Below are 17,080 nucleotides of genomic sequence, written 5' to 3' on the forward strand. Positions count from 1 at the left end.
TTCGGAAGGGAAGGAGGCCATCATGCTGACATTGTCTGGTTCTTTGTGCCCATCAGGCCCAACCCCAAGGGAAAGCCCGCGCCCTCTACGAATATACGAGACAGACCGACGAGGAGCTGTCGTTTCCCGAGGATGCGGAACTCGTCGTCTTTGACACGTCAGACCCGGACTGGGTCCTAGTGGGCCACGACGACGACTATGGCTTCGTCCCTGCCAACTACATCGAGATAGGGGCTCCAGAGACCAAGGAGGAAGAGCCGGAAGCATCTGCCCCTGCCCCTGCCCCTGCCCCGCCTCCGCTTCCTGCGCGAACGCCGAGCGATGATGTGCAGAGCCCCCCCCTTCCGGCGAGGAACCAAGCCCCCTCGGAAGAACCGAGCTCGCATGCCACGGCCGCCGCCCCCAACCCGGCCACCATGATCGCTGGTATGATGGCTGCTCGCGCGAACGCAGCCCACCCTCCCCCCGCTCCCCTCGAACTTCAGCCCCGTGACAGGGACGCCGATGAGGAATCCGACAGCGTGAAATCCCCGCCGCTTCCTGCACGGCCGCGCGGCGACTCTCACCTCTCGACGGAATCTCCACGCCCGTCCCCGCCGGCGGAACAACGTAGCCGCAAGGATCACGGCAGCCGGAATGACCTTGACATCCCGCGCACCCCCCGGACAGCGCCCCTGACGCCAGGTGACTTTCACATGTACAACATTAACGAGATGGTGTCTATCATGGGAAAGAAGAAGAAGATGCCGACCACCCTAGGCCTCAACTTGCGGACTGGCATAATCATGATCGCCCCCGAATACGCCGAGGACGGGCCCACGCAGGAATGGACCGCCGATCGCATGACGCACTATTCGCGCGAGGGGAAGCACGTATTCATGGAGCTGGTCAAGCCGAGCAAGAGCATCGACTTTCACGCGGGCGCAAAGGACACCGCCGAGGAGATTGTCGCCATGCTCGGCGAAATGGCCGGCGCCGTTCGCGCCGAGGGTCTGCGAGAGGTGATCATGGCTGCCACCGGGCCCAAGGGGATACAGCAGAAGAAGGGCGTGGTCCTGTACGACTTCATGGCGCAGGGCGACGACGAGGTCACCGTCGCCATCGGGGACGAGGTCATCATCCTGGACGACACCAAGAGCGACGAGTGGTGGATGGTGCGCCGCGTCAAGAACCAGCGGGAGGGCGTCGTGCCGAGCAGCTACATCGAGGTCACGGGGATCCTCGACACGCCGGCGTCGACCGTCACGACCACTACGGGCATCAACGCGGGCAAGTCGACCGTCGAGCAGAATCGGCTGGAGGAGGAGCGCCTGTATAAGGAGGCCATCAAGGCTAGCCAGCGGGAAGAACAAAAGGAGAGGGAAAGGGCGAGATCTGAGGTAGGCCCCGGATTGCCTTTGCCCGATCGGAGTAGTAGTCTGTCGGCCAGAAAGAGTAACACCGAGGCGCAACAGCGGAGCAGACACGAGAACGGCCGCGCCGAGGCCTCGGGTTCCTCCCGGTCCAACGGCAGGTCGAGTAAGTCTGACCCGGTTTTTTTTTTTTTTTTTTTTTTTTTTTTTTTTTTTTGTTGTTGTTGTTGTTGTTGTTGTTGTTTGGCTGCTCAGGAACGCCTTGCTGATTTCCCTGCAGAACCCGATCCTACCAAAATCCGCACGTGGACAGACCGCTCCAAGTCTTTCACCGTCGAGGCCCAGTTCCTGGGCGTGAAGGATGGCAAGCTCAACCTCCACAAGCTCAACGGTGTCCGGATTGCCGTGCCCATCTCCAAGATGTCGCTTGAAGACCTGGAGTATGTCGAGCGGATCACCGGAATCTCCCTCGACGAAGACAAGCCGCTGTCCGATCTCAAAAAGCGGGCAAATGGAGGCGAGGGCTCGCGTCGGTCTCCTCCCAAGGTCGGCGCGACTATCGAGCCCAAGAAGCCAGACTACGACTGGTTCCAGTTCTTCCTGAATTGCGAGGTCCAGCCGGGGCTTTGCGAGCGGTACTCGCAAGCTTTCATCAGGGAGTCGATGGACGAGAGCGTCTTGCCCGACGTTGACGCCTCCGTGCTCCGGAATCTGGGGTTCCGCGAGGGTGACGTCATCAAGGTGATGCGGTACCTCGACGCCAAGTATTGTCGCGGGAAGAAGGCGGCGGGGGATGAGGAAGGGAGCGGCGGCCTGTTCTCCGGTCCTGGAGGTGCCTTACGCAACAATACCAGGAAAGGCCGGCCAGCTCCTCCGGTCGAGACCAACAACACGATCGACCCGAATGCCCTATCTCTCGACAAGAAGAAGGATGAAGCCAAGGCAACGTCTCCCGCCACGACGTCGACGTCCCCGGGCGCTGCTACACCTGCCAGCGGGTTTGACGATGACGCATGGGATGTAAAGCCGTCCAAGACGCCAGATCCGGCCCCTCAGCAGACGTCCGCTCCCCCGGCCTCCACTGCCGCGCCCGCTGCTACCTCGGCTCCTGCTCCGGCCCCGAGCACGGCCAAACTCACGGGTTCGATGCAGGAGCTGTCGCTGCTGACCCAACCTCTAACCCCAGAGAAGGTCCAGCCCCCAGTCTCGGCCCCTCCACCCGCCCTGAGCCTGCCGCCCGCCACGATCTCGGCCCCGGCTTCGGCCCCGGCCCCAGCTCCCGCGCAGGTCCCTCAGCCTACTGGCGCCACCCCGGGCTTCTTTGCGGGCATGCAGCCACCCGCCGTGAACGGCCAGCAACCGGCGCAATTCGCCCAGCAGCTACCACAGAACCTCGCCCGCCAACGACCGATGGCGCCGCAGTACACCCAAGGCCAAGGTGGCCTGATGCCGCCTCCTCCCGCACGCCCACTCTCGGCGCCCCAGACTGCCCAACCCAGCGCGTTTGCCCCGCCACCTCTGCAGCCCCAGATGACGGGCTATCTGTCCTCGGCAGCAGGCCAGGTCGCGCCACCTGGCCAGAGCCTCAACGACCTCCGGCAGCAGCAGCAGTTTGCCCAGGCCATGCAGCAGCAGCAGCAGCAGCAACAACAACAACCACAACAACAGATCCCCATGATGACCGGCATGCAGCAGCAACCGCAACAGGCTGGGTTCCCGATGCAGCAGGGCCCATTCATGCCGCAACCTACGGGCATGGGAGTTCTGCAGCCACAGCCCACCGGGCTGGCCGGGATGCAGCCGCAGCCTATACCCATGCAGGTCCAACCTACGGGATTCATGGGCGCCGGTTTCCCTCAGCACCAGCAGCCACAGCAGTTGCAGCCGCAAATGACTGGGTTGCCGCCGCCACTTGAGCCGCAGCGCACGGCAATGGGCATGGGCATGGGCATGGGCATGGGCATGGGCAATGTTGGTGTAGGAATGGGAATGCAACCCCAGCAGCAGCAGCAGCAGCAGCAGCAGCAGCAGCAGCAAGCTGGAGGGCTGCAGCCGCCTGCGCAGCCGCTCGTGCCGCAGAAGACGGGCCCGCCACCGCCGGTTAAGTTTGGCATCAACGAAGGGCAGAAGAAGTTGGCGCCGCAGCCGACGGGGAGGAGAGCCAATCTGGCTGCTGCTAGTAAGTGGACCATCCTGTTAACAATCCATGGTAGATCTTACGGGGCCATTGACTAACGATATTTGTAGCGCCGGATAATCCGTTTGGTTTCTGATCGGCTGGTCAACGTGCTCAAGTTGGCAGCAACTTGGGATGGGCCTCTTTCAGGGATTATTTTTTTTTCTTCTTCTTAACCCTGAGCCAGCCAATCAGTCAAGAACAGCGGCAATCGCTTCTCCGGACTGGAAAAACAGGGTTTGCCGAAGAGCCCTGCGGATCTTGGGGAGAGCGCAGCATCACTTCGTCATTGCACGCTCACAGCGGCGTCTCGGAAATCGGCTCAAATGAGTGGGGGGTAGCAAGTCGCCTGAGGTTTCACAATCGACGTCTCTACAAAGCGGGTAGGGGATGGCGAGCCAAGATGAAAACTGGCTACGTAGCATGGAGAGGAGACTCGCCACCTCTCTCGGGTCCGTCTGGTGGTTCAGATCGCAATGAAGCAATCGTGTTAGCTTGCGCCGAAGGGCGAGAGAGGAGGAATCGACCTTGGGTAGAGAGAATGGGATGAGGCCCAACCCAGTCCGGGAGAGACTCGGAGTCGAGAGTGGAGGGGAGGAGAAGAGAGGGAGTGAGGGGAGGAGGGGTGGGAAGGACAGAGAGAGAGAGAGGGAGAGAGAGAGAGAGAGCACGCAAGGTGGAGGTGCGTTGTCTGTTGGTTCTGGGAAGCAGGCATATCCATGTCCCCTCTTTTTCTTTTCTCTTTTCTTTTCTTCGCCTTGTGTTTCCTGTTCTTTGTCTTGTTTTCCTCTGGTTTTTCAGACGCAGACAAGGTCTTTGGCTTCGTCTACCGTTCCCCTAGCTACTTTAACTACCTACCTACCTACCTACCTACCTATTTCCCTACCTGAGTACTTACCTACCTACCTACTAGCCGGACATCAGCAACTCACTTGCTGTTTCCGTGCCTACATATCGGCCCTATTCCTCTACCTAAGCCAGCTACTTATAATATAGTCATATTGCACACAAATCGGGAGACTCGGGTTGTGAGGACTGCTTTTCCGATTCACTGCTCCCTTGTCTCACGCAGATACACACACATGCCCATTGCGCCCAAGAGCCATCTTGGTGTTCCCTCTCCTGGCGACCCACACCTCGCCGGTCCTGATCTCGTCGCAGACAATGGACGAGGCATAAGGTAGGTAGGTAGGTAGGTAGGTAGGTAGGTAGGTAGGTAGGTAGGTAGGTACCCGAACCCCACTTCTCGGAGAGTACAATAATGGGACACCGTTCCGTCCCAAGTGCCGCAGTCGTAGTTGGGAAGATCAGGTGTCATGCTACTTGGTATGAGTCTCAGAGGGGTGCGGCAGGTTATGTTATCATGGGGATACAACGATCACGAGATGGCGCGACTCCGACTAGTAGGAGCTTGAGATTTCCTCCTTTCCCCTCCCCCATCTCGCTTACCTATGTTTGTTTTCTCTCTGAGCTGACAGAGACGGACCAAGCGGAGGTGGATTTGGCCTGATATTGAAAACGTCTATACCCTTGATAAACTCGGCAAACACCTGACTCCTCACAACGTCCACCCACACACAGAAGATCATGGCTCCACGCGACATTCCGTTTGGGAGAGCAAAGAGGGAGTTGACGTCCCACGGAACCGATCCGATCCGGTCAAATCCGGCTCAATCATGGCCGTGCCATGCTCTGCCGTTTGATTTACACCCACCTGTTGTGACCCTCTTCCCCCGGCCCCCCAGACTCCTTTAGCGATCCGAAGATCCACGTCTATGACAGCGGCAGCTTACACCTCACACTTATGCTCCAGGGACGGCTCACTGAATCGTACCCTCCCTAAGCTCCTCGGTATCCGGAACGACGTCCTCGATGGCAATCGAGGGTGTCCGGCGGTGCCGCGCGGTCACGCCGTCCTTGCGATCCACGGCTGACGCCTTAGCCGACGCGGGTACCGGCTCGGCCGGCAGCGGCTCCTTCTTGCCCGGCTTGGGCGGCTCAAAGCGCTTGCGCACGGCGGCTATCATCTTGACGAACCAGTACCAGTTCAGAGCATTCAGCACGAGGTTGCTGGCCAGGTAGAGGGCGGTCAGCCAGACAGGCACGGGCTGGGGGTCGGGGGAAAAGAACATGGGGTTCGCGTCCGGGTCGGAGGCCGTCAGCGGGTCGGCGAATGCGGCGGCGATATATTCCGGCGAAGGCACGCGGGTGAGAGAGTACCACATGTCGACGTAGACGACGGCGGACTGATAGGTACCCCAGACCAGGCGGCAGAGGAAGAAGGTGGTGAGCAGGGCGATGCCGTTGTAGAGCTGAGGCTTGGAGCCCGTCATATTGAGCTTGTCAAAGAACCAGTGGATGTTGAGGAAGGGGGTCGAGAGCTCGTAGAGGATGAAAATGGGGGAGTAGTAGTTCAGGTAAGGGCGCTGGGAAAAAGAAAACCGGGTTGTTAGCGTGATCGGCGAAACCAGTCGACCGGTTGGGCGAGAGGGTGGGAAGAAAGGCTTACGAAGCCGAATGTGTACACGGTCAGGGCGCTGATGGCGTGGGCCAGCAGGCCGAGCCCAAAGATGTCCAGATTCAGGAGCGTGATGCCCAAGTCCCAGACGAAATAGCCGGCCGCCAGGGCCTGGATCAAGCCGCAAGCGCCCGTGTAGCCCCAGATGCGTTGCTCAAAGTCCATGTTCTTGCGCTCCTCGTCGGCGAAGATAACCCACAGCGCCAGACCATTGATCAGCAAGCTCTGGACGAGCGAGACGACGTGGGTGTCCCAGTTGGCCTTCTTGGTGCGGTTGTGGACCGGGTAGTACTTTGGGAAGAGTCGGGCGGACAGCACGGGCGAGACGACAACCTGGATCAGGGTGTAGAACAGGGCGGCGCCGACGACCTCGTGGATGTGGATCGGGAGCGTCGGCATGCTCAAGCGTTCGGCCAGGGGCTCGACGGCCCTGCTCAGAGCCGGAATCGGCGGAATCGGGAAGGGGTCGCGCATCTTGGTGCCGGGAGTGTGTTGATCTAAGCCGGCGAGAGGGCAGTGGGCAGTGGGCAGTGGGCAGTGGGCAGTGGGCAGTGAGAACCGGACGGTGTCTCTTGTAAATCGACGAAATTGTTTTGATGAACGAGGCGGCGGGTCAGGGAGAAACTGATCAAGCCTGATGATGCGGCGGGTCACTGGGCCCAGGCACCCCGGCAGCGGCAGCAGCGGCAGCGGCAGCAGCGGCAGCGGCAGCAGCAGCAGCAGCAGATGGATGTGAAAGGTCCAGAGAGCCGCGAGGCACAGCGCTCCGCGAATTCCCCCAGGGCAGCTGACGCCGTCAAAAGCACACAAAGAACCGCTGGTCCTGGTGCTTCCGGGTCGGTCACTGCGCCATGTGCGGCCTCGTCATTCGTGCGCCCATGCGCAGGGACGCAGACTGCAGGGCGGAGGCTTCCATCCAGGTTTCTTTGGTGGAGGACGCGATTTTGTTGGGAACGGAGAGCTCTGGGCGCCTGCCGAGGCCGCCCTATCAGGTGGGCCAGCCACTGAGAGCTCGCGGGCCCAGGGCCCGGTCCCGGGGGTCAGCCAGCGGCCGCCAGCGCGTGGGCCAAGATAACTATGAGCTGAACGCTGTCACATGCAACTTCAGGCGTGATCAATTCCCAACAAGACCGCGCCTCGACTCCACTTGCCGACAACCTGCCTCCCGGGTTCCATTTATGGGAGGTCGACATCGAGAAACATTGCCAGGCTAGGCAATGCTTATCGTGTACGGATTAATCCGTACACTTTATCCGTGCTTCCTACGTATAGAACGCGACATGAAGAGTATAAACTCGCCTGAGGAGTGTTACCGAAAACAATCGTAGCATGCGTATTGAATACTACTACGAGAACGAAAATTAACCAGGAAGAACATCACACTCCGTTCCGAGAGAACAAATCGGAATGGCGAGTTCTATACATGGTATCATCTCGAAGCGCTGCTCGGAGAGCCCTGCTTGCTTGACTGTCACGTCCAAATAACCAGACTCTCAAATACCCATGCTCAGCAACCTTTCGAGTCTCGTTTAATCCCCCGTTGCCCGCACCTTCAGTGGTCGAAGCTCTCTACCCACTCATCCCCTCAGCCCCTACGCCCCTCTCCTCACCAATTCAGTACCGATAGTGACCTGCGGTGCACGACGCCTAGGCTTCGAAACGACAACCATATTGATGACCGCGGCAGTGGAATCGTCACCATACCCCCTGTCTGACGGTGGTTTCGGCGGGGTTGGTCGCCATCTTCTCTTGGCGTCTGTCGTCTCTGGATGATCTCGTCGCCCGGTCTTGTCCTGTTCCTATCCTGTTCCTAGTGCTGTGCGTCTTCGTACCATGTGCTCGGCCAGCCGTTGACTCGGACAGACGGCGTGATGCCGTGTGCCAACGGATCCGACTCTTGACCGGTGTAGTACAGCCAGGGATCGGCCAGAGGAGACGCTTCCCGCGCTTCAGAGGCTCCGCGGGTGAAACGGCGACGGAGCGCCGCGATCTGCTGGTCGTCTGAGTAATCGCGTTCCTCGACCCGATCGTCTAGAGAGAGCGGCTCCATCGGCGGCGAAATGTCGATACCGAGCTCGGCGCGGCCGAACTCGGCGATGTAAGGGGCCAGTCTAGTTCCGTCCAGGCTAAGCTGGCGAGCAAGGAACGGCGAGGGCTCTTCGCTGCTGCCGGTCGTGGTGTCCGAATCCGCATCCCCGTTGATCGACGACGCGAGCAGGATCCGGATCATAACCCAAGCCCAGGTCAGCGATGCGTTCTCGCACTGCTCAAAGAAGAGCATGCTCCCCCTCTGGCAGGGCCGTTCGAGGTCTCTCAAGAGGTCCGCTTCCGCGCTCAGGTCTGTGGCCACCAGATACATCGACAGACGTGTCGAGAGATAGCCTTCCTTATCGCCCTGCGTCTCTAGTTGCAGGCTTGCCAGAGCACTCATCAAGTGCCTGGGGTCCTGAGACTGGAGGATGAGCAGCTTCATGGCCTCGGCTTGCAGGGCGTAGTCTCCGATCTGCTCCGCCGTTCTGATGGCGACCTCGACAACGCGTCGCTGAGCGGGTGTAGACCGAAAGAAGAACATGTCCCAGTCGGGCTTTCTGCTGTGCCTGGCGGGGACGTATATCGGTAGATGGATACCGGCGCCTTGGTTCAGTTGCAGTCCGCCAAAGTGCTCCATACGCACGCCGTCCGGCCGCTCCGGGGGCGCTTCCAATTCGTGTACGGTTTTGGCCAGCAGCCATTGGATGAAGGGTCTGGTCTTCATCAGTCCCGGCTTGTTTTGTTCTACAGAATCCGCCAGCGCCTTTGCGTAATGCATTAGCAGCGTGTTCCGCGCCTTCACTTCGATGCCGTGACTCTGGAGGACCGGTGAAGTGAACAGGTCGAGAAGGCCCATCATAGATGCTTCGTCAAGAGGTTCACCGTTCCAGTCCTTGATGATAGTATCCAGCGCTAGGGGTAGGTGGGTGGTACCGAAGAACTGCTCTACCGTCTCGGGCCAGCCAAAGACCGACACGCTAGCGAGGAAGAGGTCCTTGAAATCCCAAACGCAGCTCTCGCCAACGAGGTCGTTATACAGCCGACGCCAGTCGAACAAATGCTTCGCGTAGACGCGAACTGGTCCCGTGATGGCCTCGCTCGTGCAGGTCTTCAAGTAGCCCAAGACGCGGAGGCACAGTACAATCAGTTGGATCTGGGTGAACGGGGGACAAGTTAGGTCGAGGCCGGGACGGGACACACGCGAATTCTTCGTAACACACCTCTGTCGAACCAACCGCCAACTCACTGGCGAGAGCTTTCAGCGTCTGGCGGACAAATGACCATGCAGCAGTAACGTAATTGGAAATCGGCCGTTGGGACAGGAAATCCAACAGGGTATGGTTGGCGACTAGTTTTCCCCGGTTGCGGTCCTCCGTCGTTTCTCCCCACGGATCGGGAGGAAACTCGGGAAGAAAGTCAAGACACTGAAGACTCTTGAAGTCACCGCAAGACTGGAGCATCTCGGCATACTGCACCCGGATGTAGGGTATGGTGCTGACATGCCCGAGTCTGGACCAAAAGTGCTCCCTCGCCTCTTTGATCAGACCGAGCCTTTTCAGACGGCAAAACTCCTCGAGCTCGTGCTCCCAGTCTTCCTCAACGTCCAACACGAGACGGACCGACATGTCCTTGCTCGCCTGCGAGGGATCGTAAACAAGATCAACCCGGGTGGTAGTAGTAACAGCAGCATCAGGCATTCGGTCGGGGACCTCTGGGTCCGTTAGACCATTTCCCCCACGCTCCTCCCCTCTCAACCCTCTTGGACGGTCTCTGCTCAGCGGCCGGACCCGAAAGCCACGCCTCTGTGCTGCCGCGGTGCTATGTTCAGAGTGAGAATTGCCCACATGCTCAGAAAGACGACTAACAGGATCATTATTAGGTTCTGCAGCGACGTCAGGGCTTGTGGCTTGTGGTTCTTGGTCATTGAGTCCGCCGGGATGATTGGGATAGCGTTGTTGCTCTGTGTTTGGAGCCCATGGCCTTCGTGTCGAGACGAGCGACCTCTCTGCGTCATGTTCGTGTTCGCCCGAGCCCGGCGTGAAATCCTGGAGCTGGTCCCAGAAATTCGGCCGCGGTCGGTGTCCCGGAGGCCTCAGAGAGTCCGTCAAAGCAGAGCGGCTGTTTGGCAAATGACCATGCGGCAGTGAATCCCTCTGCCGGTCGATGGGCTCCGGAGCGTCCTGGCCCCTTGGTATTTCACTTATCCAAATAGAGGCCATCGGGCCGGACAGATTTGCGAGATTTGTCTAAGCCGTCCAAGGCTCGCTGAACTCGACGCCGTTCTGTTGTTGATTGACGTCTCCGGCCAATGTGGCGATAACGATGGATCTTGACCTCGTCTCCCTCCCGAGGATAAGACGGACTAGACGGATCGTAGTTATCTTCACTACGCGAGACGGCGGCCGACACGCTGCAGCATATCCGTGGTCAAGTCTTTGTGGTTTGAGAGGACCGCCATACGAGCGGACTTCCTTGCTCAAACAGTCACACACCGCTAAGAACTGGAGTTGGGCTGGCTGTACGCGCGTTGGCGCAGCTCCCATCGGAGGCCCCATTGCGAGAGTCCCGCCGAGGCGCTCTTCTGTCGAGTTCCGCCGAATCTCATGCAGCCACGGCCACGCCGGCGAATAAAGTCCGCAGGAGGAGGCGGTTGGCGACTGCCAACCGCCAATGGGGGCAGTGCTGGTGCGACCATAACGTGCAGCATCCAGCGGGGTATTCTCAGCCTCGCTTGCTCAACAAATCGATCTCGTGGCCGGAATCCCCGCCCCATCTGTGGCACGATATCTGGGCTGGGCCGGCCCGGGCTGCCTGAGTCTGACCGACCAAGAGTGATCGCGCACACATCGAGCTCGAGCTCGCCCTTGAAGGTGCAAAAGCGTAGTACGGTTGCAGACGGCAATGGAAGGACAGCCGACCCGGCCTGCTTTGTTGTCCAAAGTGCGAGGCAAGTATGGGCGATGTGACTACAAGCGGTTCGACAACATAGCCTCTACCCATATGCGAGCTGGGCGTGGGACCATTGGCAAGGTCGAGGTCGACTGCCGGTTTTTGTTCACCAAGTCCCAATGGGGTGTCATCGGCGAGCCCAAAAACCCGGCCGGCATCATCTACCTGGACCTGGACTTCAGCCAACCCACCGACTGCCGGCTCGAAGCAGCCACTGTCATAGTGACGCTCACCGAGGACGACGGCGAGGAGGCCCGGATCCAGTCCCGCTCTGCTTGTCCGGTCAAGTTCACGGACCACTACGGTCCCAAATGCATCCGAGGTCCAGAGGTGTTGGTGCAGACCAAGAGGGTCAAGAACGGCACGCCCGAGGTGCAGGTCCTGGGGTATGGTGCGGGCGGCTTGGGGCTCGACAAGGAGAGGATCGTGCAGACGAGGACGAGGTGGGATTTCTCTGGCTACATCTCGTCGACCAAGGACAGCTTCTGGTACAACCGCCTGCGCTGGGAGCTAAAGGAGAACTCGCTCGAGTGGCAGCCGACGCACAGGAACATGTTCCACACAGCCTTTGCTCTCGAGCACAACGCGACGAGGTTCTACATGACGGTTCAAGTTAGCGGTAAACTTGCCAAGCGTTCGGATCAGCTCAAGAGCCGGCTTAAGTTTGGGGAGAGGGGTGGCAAGGACGAGGAGATAGTGACCAAGATCGAGTGGGCAGAGGGATACTCGTGTCCCCTTCGGCTGGACAGAATTGCGCAGGACCTGCATGAAGCGATGGAATATGCAAACATGTCCAGAGTTCCGGTCGAGATCCCCAGCGCATTGGGTGCGACCTATCGCCCTGCCATCGCGAGCTCGGTTCCCCTGACCGGACAAGTCCAGACACGACCAAGCAACCCACGAATGGGGCAAGCAGACCGCTCGAGCTCAGAGTCGTGGCCGGAATCTCGACCTCTCACGGACGCTGCAGCTAGGGAGGCACTAGGCATTGAGCCGATGCTAGAGGAGCTGAGAAGGGCGCACGCCGGCTTCGCCCAGCGCCCTTCTCATCGGCTCCGCCCTCCGTCCCTGGCGCCAGTTGGGGCTGCCGAAACCGATGCGGAGGATGGCGCGGAATCTCTGAGCTCGGTGACGCTGGTTGACACAGCGGTGACCAGTCAGGATGGGAGAGAAAATAGCAGCCCGGCCGTCTCGGAATCTGATTGCCAGGAGAAGTGGAACGAGAAGGGAGGAGAAGAGATCGAGAAGAAACCCAGAGTGCAAGGACTGTGGCTCTGGGTGCTTGGCATCCTCATGCATTCGTTCGGAGACCTGGCAGGGGTGGTGCTGGGTTTGTTTGGGTTATCGGCCTTGCCATCGGTATCCATTTAAGCATCATGGAATGACGCGGACCAGAAACAGAAAGAGGAACAAACTCGGTACAGCCAGACAGCCAGACTCAATGGCAGTCGGAAGAGTGGCTAGGGAAGTCGACTTCGCGCGGTTCCAACCTCATACAAAGAACGGGAGAGGAATAGAAAGGCGTAGGGGAAAAAGTCCGAGGCGCGAGGGATACTCGCAAGGAACGGTGAGCATGCAGTGCACATCGCGAATGTAGTCTGTTATTATCTCGGATTTAAAGTCAAAGCATCAAAGTTCAATCCGGCTCTAGAAGATTTTGGTTGTCTGGCTGTGCGTTGAATAAAAGTGACGTTGGGGAAAGCAGCAGGGCAGGAACCCGACGTTTTTCGTTAAACAGCTTGATATTATTTGAATTGACACGGGAGTGTTGAGCACGAGCGGAGCGAGAACATGATGCCCGAAACGGGGCATTGCTTGCGGCTCGCAGCATGTTTAACTGCATACATGGATATACCTACTCCGTAGTACCAACTATAGGTTAGTGTTCGGACCTGTGCACATACGGATAAGGTAATTCCGGAAGGTACGCGACACCATACCCGGTACGGTACCTACCTGTTAGGAGTACGCAGCAAGACCAACACAACTTTCAGGAAGGAGTGCTATCGAGCGCTGTCCTGAATTGAATAGCAAGCAAAATAGCAGCTAAATTATCAAGATATTTTTCCTTTTCCTTTTCAGCACAGCACTCGGCTGTTCCAGGCACAAGCTGGAACTGGCCGTTTTGGATCGTCTCCCGAAATCATTGGCATCGACGCTGCGCGTTGAGGCTTCGACATAGCCAATATGGCGGATATACTTTACGAGTTGCTCTTGACTCCAGACACGTCGTCGTCGTCGTCGTCGTCGTCGTCGTCGTCGTCGTCGTCGTCGTCGTCAACTCCTTCCGCCCGGGCCCCGCCAGACCCGAGCGCACTGGAGTATCTCAAGACTCTGGCCTCGCAACCGCTGTCATCCCTCTCGTCATCTGAACCGCAGGCACTCGCGCAATCGTCTCACGGGCTTCTGCTCTCCTTGCAAGCGCTGTCCAAGAGGTCACACAAGCAGATCATCGAGTCTGCATCTCACCATGCAACACTGCGCACCACACTGCCCGCGCTCGCCGCGAGCACTGCCGAGCTGCGCAACGCTATTCCGAGGCTGGACAACGAGGCCGTCCGCTTCTCAACCACCTACAGCAAGAGCAGCGAGAGCGACGTGCTGGCACGGCGCAAGAAGGCTCTGCTGCTCTCACGCAATGTCGAGCGCCTGGTCGACGTGCTGGAGCTGCCGACCTTGCTCTCTTCAGCCATCTCTACCGCGCCCGTCAATTACTCGTCTGCTCTGGACCTGAACGGGCATATTCGCCGGCTGCACTCCATCTACCCCAAGTCGCCCCTCGTCGAATCGATATCCAGCCAAGCCGACGAGGTGATGCGCACCATGGTAGCCAACCTCATTCTCTCCCTCAAAGCCCCTGGCCTCAAGCTAGCTGCCTCTCTGCGAACCATCAGCTGGCTGCGACGAGTCCTGCCAGACCTCGAGGCAGCATCGGCGGTAGCAACCAGTCCGCCCGCCGCCGCCGCCGCCGCCGCCGGCGGCAGCTCCAGCACTGCACGAGCTCGTGAATCCCAAGAACGCGTCCTCGGCGCGCTCTTCCTCGTCTGCCGCCTGGCAACGCTCATGAACATGCTCGAGGCGCTCGAACCGCTCCGCGAGCTGGCCGACCAGGAGAAGGCGCGCCAGCGGGCAATAGGCAGCGGCAACGCCTGGTCGGGCGGCCAGCAGACGGAGCGGTACCTGAAGCGCTACCTCGAGATTTTCCGCGAGCAGAGCTTCGCCATCGTCTCCATGTTCCGGAGCATCTTCCCCGCCACGACGGCCGTCACCAGCGATGGGCCCCTGGCAGGACCGCCGCCGCCGCAACAGCAGCAGCAGGAGGGAGGCGGGAATGACCCGCTGGAACCGATGCCCTCGGCGCTGGCGACGTTCCCCCTGTATTTGGTGGACATGCTCCTGGAGACGCTGCGATCGTACTTGCCTACCGTGAAGGATCAGGCGGCCAGGGATAGTCTGCTCACGCAGGTGCTATACTGCGCAGGGAGCCTGGGACGGTTGGGAGGAGATTTTGGGTTGTTCCTCGCTACGCTAGATGTCGGGCCCGAGGCCGAGGACGAATGGGTAGAGGTGGTCAAGAAGCATCGGGCCCTGGCTGGGCGGCTAGAGTCCATTGTCGGAGAGCAACGGAGGGGGACGGGGGACAAAGGCACGGTGGGATAAGGGCGGACCGGCACGCATACAACGTGGGGACACACAAAGTTCCCGGCTTACCGAGCAATGATTATGAGCACTGTGACTCGGGCGTCAACTGATTCCACTCGTGAGTGCTCTCATACGAAAGTGTACACTACCCATCCTCGCCATAGTGTATGTATGTACGGATTACATGTGCATACACAACTTGAATTAGTTAGTATGTATGTCCGTTGATTGGCCCGCGCGGGGCCCCCGGGCCGCTCGTCAGCTCGGGTCAAGCCGGCAGGTCCGGGTTCGGCGGGGCCTACGCGCAAGAACGAGCATGCCGTCATAAGCCGATCCTTGCTGCTGCATGCCTCGCGGTTCCCACCGTTCCTTTTTTTTTTCTTCTTCTTTTTTTCTTCTTCTGTTTTTCAAACATTACACAACACAACAGCAACAACGACCCAGTCCTAGCTCTCGTCAACATGGGCTGCCCAAGATAGAGCTGTGTCGAGAATGGCCGGTCCGTGTCTCGGACACGTCAAACTCTAGAAGGAGAAATCTTTCCGAGCTTCCCAATACCCCTCCTCCGAGGGCTTCAATTTGTAGAGGACAAAAACAGACCAAAAAGACACCCACGCCCGAGACAGATTTCCCAACGCCGCAATGTCCGATGGCTCCCGCTCGGCGCTTTCGAAGTCGAGTGCGTCTCCATCTCTACCCGCATACCGCAGTTGTCAATGCTTTCGGTGCCTCTTGAACCCGGCTAACAACCCCTACCTTTTCTCTCTAAACAGCCTTCCACTTCGCCGCCGGCCTCGGCTCCGGCGTTCTCTCGGCCGTCCTCCTCCAGCCCATCGACCTCCTCAAAACCCGGGTCCAGCAGTCCGGCGCGCACTCCCTCTCCGCCGCAATAGCCGACATCCGCGCCGCCCCGCGCCTGCTGCCCGCCCTCTGGCGCGGCGCCGTGCCATCCGCCCTCCGCACCGGCTTCGGCTCGGCAATATACTTCACCTCGCTCAACGCGATCCGCCAGACCGTCGCCCGACTCTCCCCCCCTTCTTCTCCCACAACGACGACGACGAACTACAGGGCCACGTCGTCGTCGTCGTCGTCGTCGTCGTCATCCCTCCCCAAGCTCTCCAACACGTCCAACCTCCTGGCCGGCGCCGTCGCCCGCTGCTTTGCGGGCTTCATCCTCATGCCCCTCACCGTCCTCAAGGTCCGCTACGAGAGCACGCTGTACAGCTACACCTCGCTGGCCTCGGCGGCGCGCGACATCGCCGCCAGGGAGGGCCCGCGCGGCTTCTTCGCCGGCTACGGCGCCACCGCCGTCCGCGACGCCCCCTACGCGGGGCTGTACGTCCTGTTTTACGAGCAGAGCAAGAAGCGGCTGAGCTCCCTCTTCCCCCCTCACGACCGCGACGACGATGCACGGGGCCGGGAGGCACCGCTCGGGGGGATCGGGATCCAAGGCCGAGACGGCCGGAGGAAGAAGGAGGAGGAGGTGGTGGAGGAGGAGACGACGGGGGCGGGTGCAGGGATGGGGGTGTCGCGCGCGGCGGCGATCAACTTCGCCTCGGGCGTGCTGTCGGCCGTCGTGTGCAGCGTCGTGTCCAACCCCTTCGACGCCGTCAAGACGAGGATCCAGCTGCAGCCCGGCCGGTACCGCAACATGGCCCAGGGCGCCAGGCGCATGGTCGCCGAGGACGGCCTCCGCGCGCTCTGGGACGGCCTCGCCCTGCGCATGAGCCGCAAGGCCCTCAGCTCCGCCCTCGCCTGGACCGTCTACGAGGAGCTGATTCGCCGGGCCGAGCGCGGTTGGGCGGCCAGGGCGAGGGATACCCTATGATGTGTCATGGCGTGTATTTTTTTTTTTTTTTTTTTTTTGAGCTGGCCCGGAAGGATGTGTATATCCATCCCGAGATTTAGGTTGGAAAGGTGGTGGCGTGGGGGGTGACGTCTGGCTTTTTTGTTCTTTGTTCGGTTTTCCAAGTGTAGTATATTGTACTGTAGGATACCTGTTCCACTACCCCAACCCAACCGATCTCGACCAGCTCTACGGAATGAAAAGAAAACAGGCTGCCTTATCCAAAGTGAGGGATACGGCCTGAAAGGAGAAGAGAATAAAAAAAAAAGAAAAGGAGTTGGAAATCACAAGACCTTTGGAGGTATTGACCTGCCACGGCAATGAAGAAGCAGAGAGAAGTTGGGAATCGATAAAACTCAAAAAAAAAGGTGGGGCAGGACACGAAATAGATCTCGGCTCAGTCAGTAAACGTAACAACAAATCATCATCATCTCATCGTCTTATCCCATGTTCATCATGCTCATAACGTTCCCTTCCCACCCCTCCACCCCTCCCCTCCCTGAGAATTCCTTTCGTCGCCAGCCTTTTCTTTCCGTCGTGCCGTGACCGGAACAGGAAACGAGAGA

At 59.4% G+C, this 17,080-nt stretch overlaps 7 protein-coding genes across 7 annotated transcripts in view; 4 read left to right on the top strand and 3 right to left on the bottom strand.

Moving 5' to 3' along the window:
* Window positions 1-3,625, top strand: part of P884DRAFT_281092 (uncharacterized protein) — a gene marked incomplete at both ends in the record, with an annotated part of 4,566 nt that extends 941 nt beyond the window's left edge. The window contains 3 exons of the mRNA XM_069443499.1: window positions 57-1,518; window positions 1,633-3,531; window positions 3,600-3,625. Of these exons, the coding sequence (XP_069293546.1) occupies window positions 57-1,518; window positions 1,633-3,531; window positions 3,600-3,625 (3,387 nt within the window). The remainder of the gene's footprint in view (window positions 1-56; window positions 1,519-1,632; window positions 3,532-3,599) is intronic.
* Window positions 3,626-5,063: 1,438 nt separating this feature from the next.
* On the bottom strand, window positions 5,064-6,608 carry P884DRAFT_100235 (TLC domain-containing protein). The gene is made up of 3 exons (XM_069437017.1): window positions 6,038-6,608; window positions 5,322-5,954; window positions 5,064-5,253 (listed from the first exon to the last, which is right to left on the bottom strand). Exons 1-2 carry the CDS (start codon window positions 6,518-6,520, stop codon window positions 5,349-5,351), a joined length of 1,089 nt encoding a protein of 362 aa, XP_069293547.1. The 5' UTR covers window positions 6,521-6,608; the 3' UTR covers window positions 5,064-5,253; window positions 5,322-5,348.
* Window positions 6,609-7,856: 1,248 nt separating this feature from the next.
* P884DRAFT_303543 (uncharacterized protein) lies at window positions 7,857-9,774 on the bottom strand (the record flags this gene model as incomplete). Its single annotated transcript, XM_069445044.1, has 2 exons — window positions 7,857-9,230; window positions 9,298-9,774. The coding sequence occupies 2 exons, from the start codon at window positions 9,772-9,774 to the stop codon at window positions 7,857-7,859; spliced, it is 1,851 nt and encodes a 616-aa protein (XP_069293548.1).
* Window positions 9,775-9,851: 77 nt separating this feature from the next.
* Window positions 9,852-10,091, bottom strand: P884DRAFT_212186 (uncharacterized protein; the record flags this gene model as incomplete). Its single annotated transcript, XM_069439134.1, has 1 exon — window positions 9,852-10,091. The coding sequence occupies one exon, from the start codon at window positions 10,089-10,091 to the stop codon at window positions 9,852-9,854; it is 240 nt and encodes a 79-aa protein (XP_069293549.1).
* Window positions 10,092-10,801: 710 nt separating this feature from the next.
* On the top strand, window positions 10,802-12,543 carry P884DRAFT_295201 (uncharacterized protein; the record flags this gene model as incomplete). The annotated part of the gene is made up of 2 exons (XM_069444320.1): window positions 10,802-12,356; window positions 12,428-12,543. Exons 1-2 carry the CDS (start codon window positions 10,979-10,981, stop codon window positions 12,541-12,543), a joined length of 1,494 nt encoding a protein of 497 aa, XP_069293550.1. The 5' UTR covers window positions 10,802-10,978.
* Window positions 12,544-13,213: 670 nt separating this feature from the next.
* Window positions 13,214-14,686, top strand: P884DRAFT_281096 (Dor1-like family-domain-containing protein; the record flags this gene model as incomplete). The annotated part of the gene is made up of 1 exon (XM_069443500.1): window positions 13,214-14,686. The coding sequence occupies one exon, from the start codon at window positions 13,214-13,216 to the stop codon at window positions 14,684-14,686; it is 1,473 nt and encodes a 490-aa protein (XP_069293551.1).
* A 380-nt stretch (window positions 14,687-15,066) lies between these two features.
* Window positions 15,067-16,508, top strand: P884DRAFT_332880 (mitochondrial carrier domain-containing protein). The gene is made up of 2 exons (XM_069445816.1): window positions 15,067-15,347; window positions 15,442-16,508. The coding sequence occupies exons 1-2, from the start codon at window positions 15,311-15,313 to the stop codon at window positions 16,494-16,496; spliced, it is 1,092 nt and encodes a 363-aa protein (XP_069293552.1). The 5' UTR covers window positions 15,067-15,310; the 3' UTR covers window positions 16,497-16,508.
* Window positions 16,509-17,080: the final 572 nt, after the last annotated feature.

The sequence above is a fragment of the Thermothelomyces heterothallicus genome, assembly GCF_042370625.1.
Source record: "Thermothelomyces heterothallicus CBS 202.75 unplaced genomic scaffold P884_scaffold_40, whole genome shotgun sequence".
In the NCBI taxonomy this organism is placed as follows: domain Eukaryota; kingdom Fungi; phylum Ascomycota; class Sordariomycetes; order Sordariales; family Chaetomiaceae; genus Thermothelomyces; species Thermothelomyces heterothallicus.

Excerpts from the sequence above, each read along its gene's own strand:
- P884DRAFT_332880 (XM_069445816.1), top strand. The coding sequence starts at position 15,311 with ATGTCCGATGGCTCCCGCTCGGCGCTTTCGAAGTCGA. Across the intron at positions 15,348-15,441 it reads CTCGGCGCTTTCGAAGTCGA|CCTTCCACTTCGCCGCCGGC; the intron begins GTGCGTCTCCAT and ends CTCTCTAAACAG.
- P884DRAFT_100235 (XM_069437017.1), bottom strand. The coding sequence starts at position 6,520 with ATGCGCGACCCCTTCCCGATTCCGCCGATTCCGGCTCTGAGCAGGGCC. Across the intron at positions 5,955-6,037 it reads CCGTGTACACATTCGGCTTC|CGCCCTTACCTGAACTACTA; the intron begins GTAAGCCTTTCT and ends TCTTTTTCCCAG.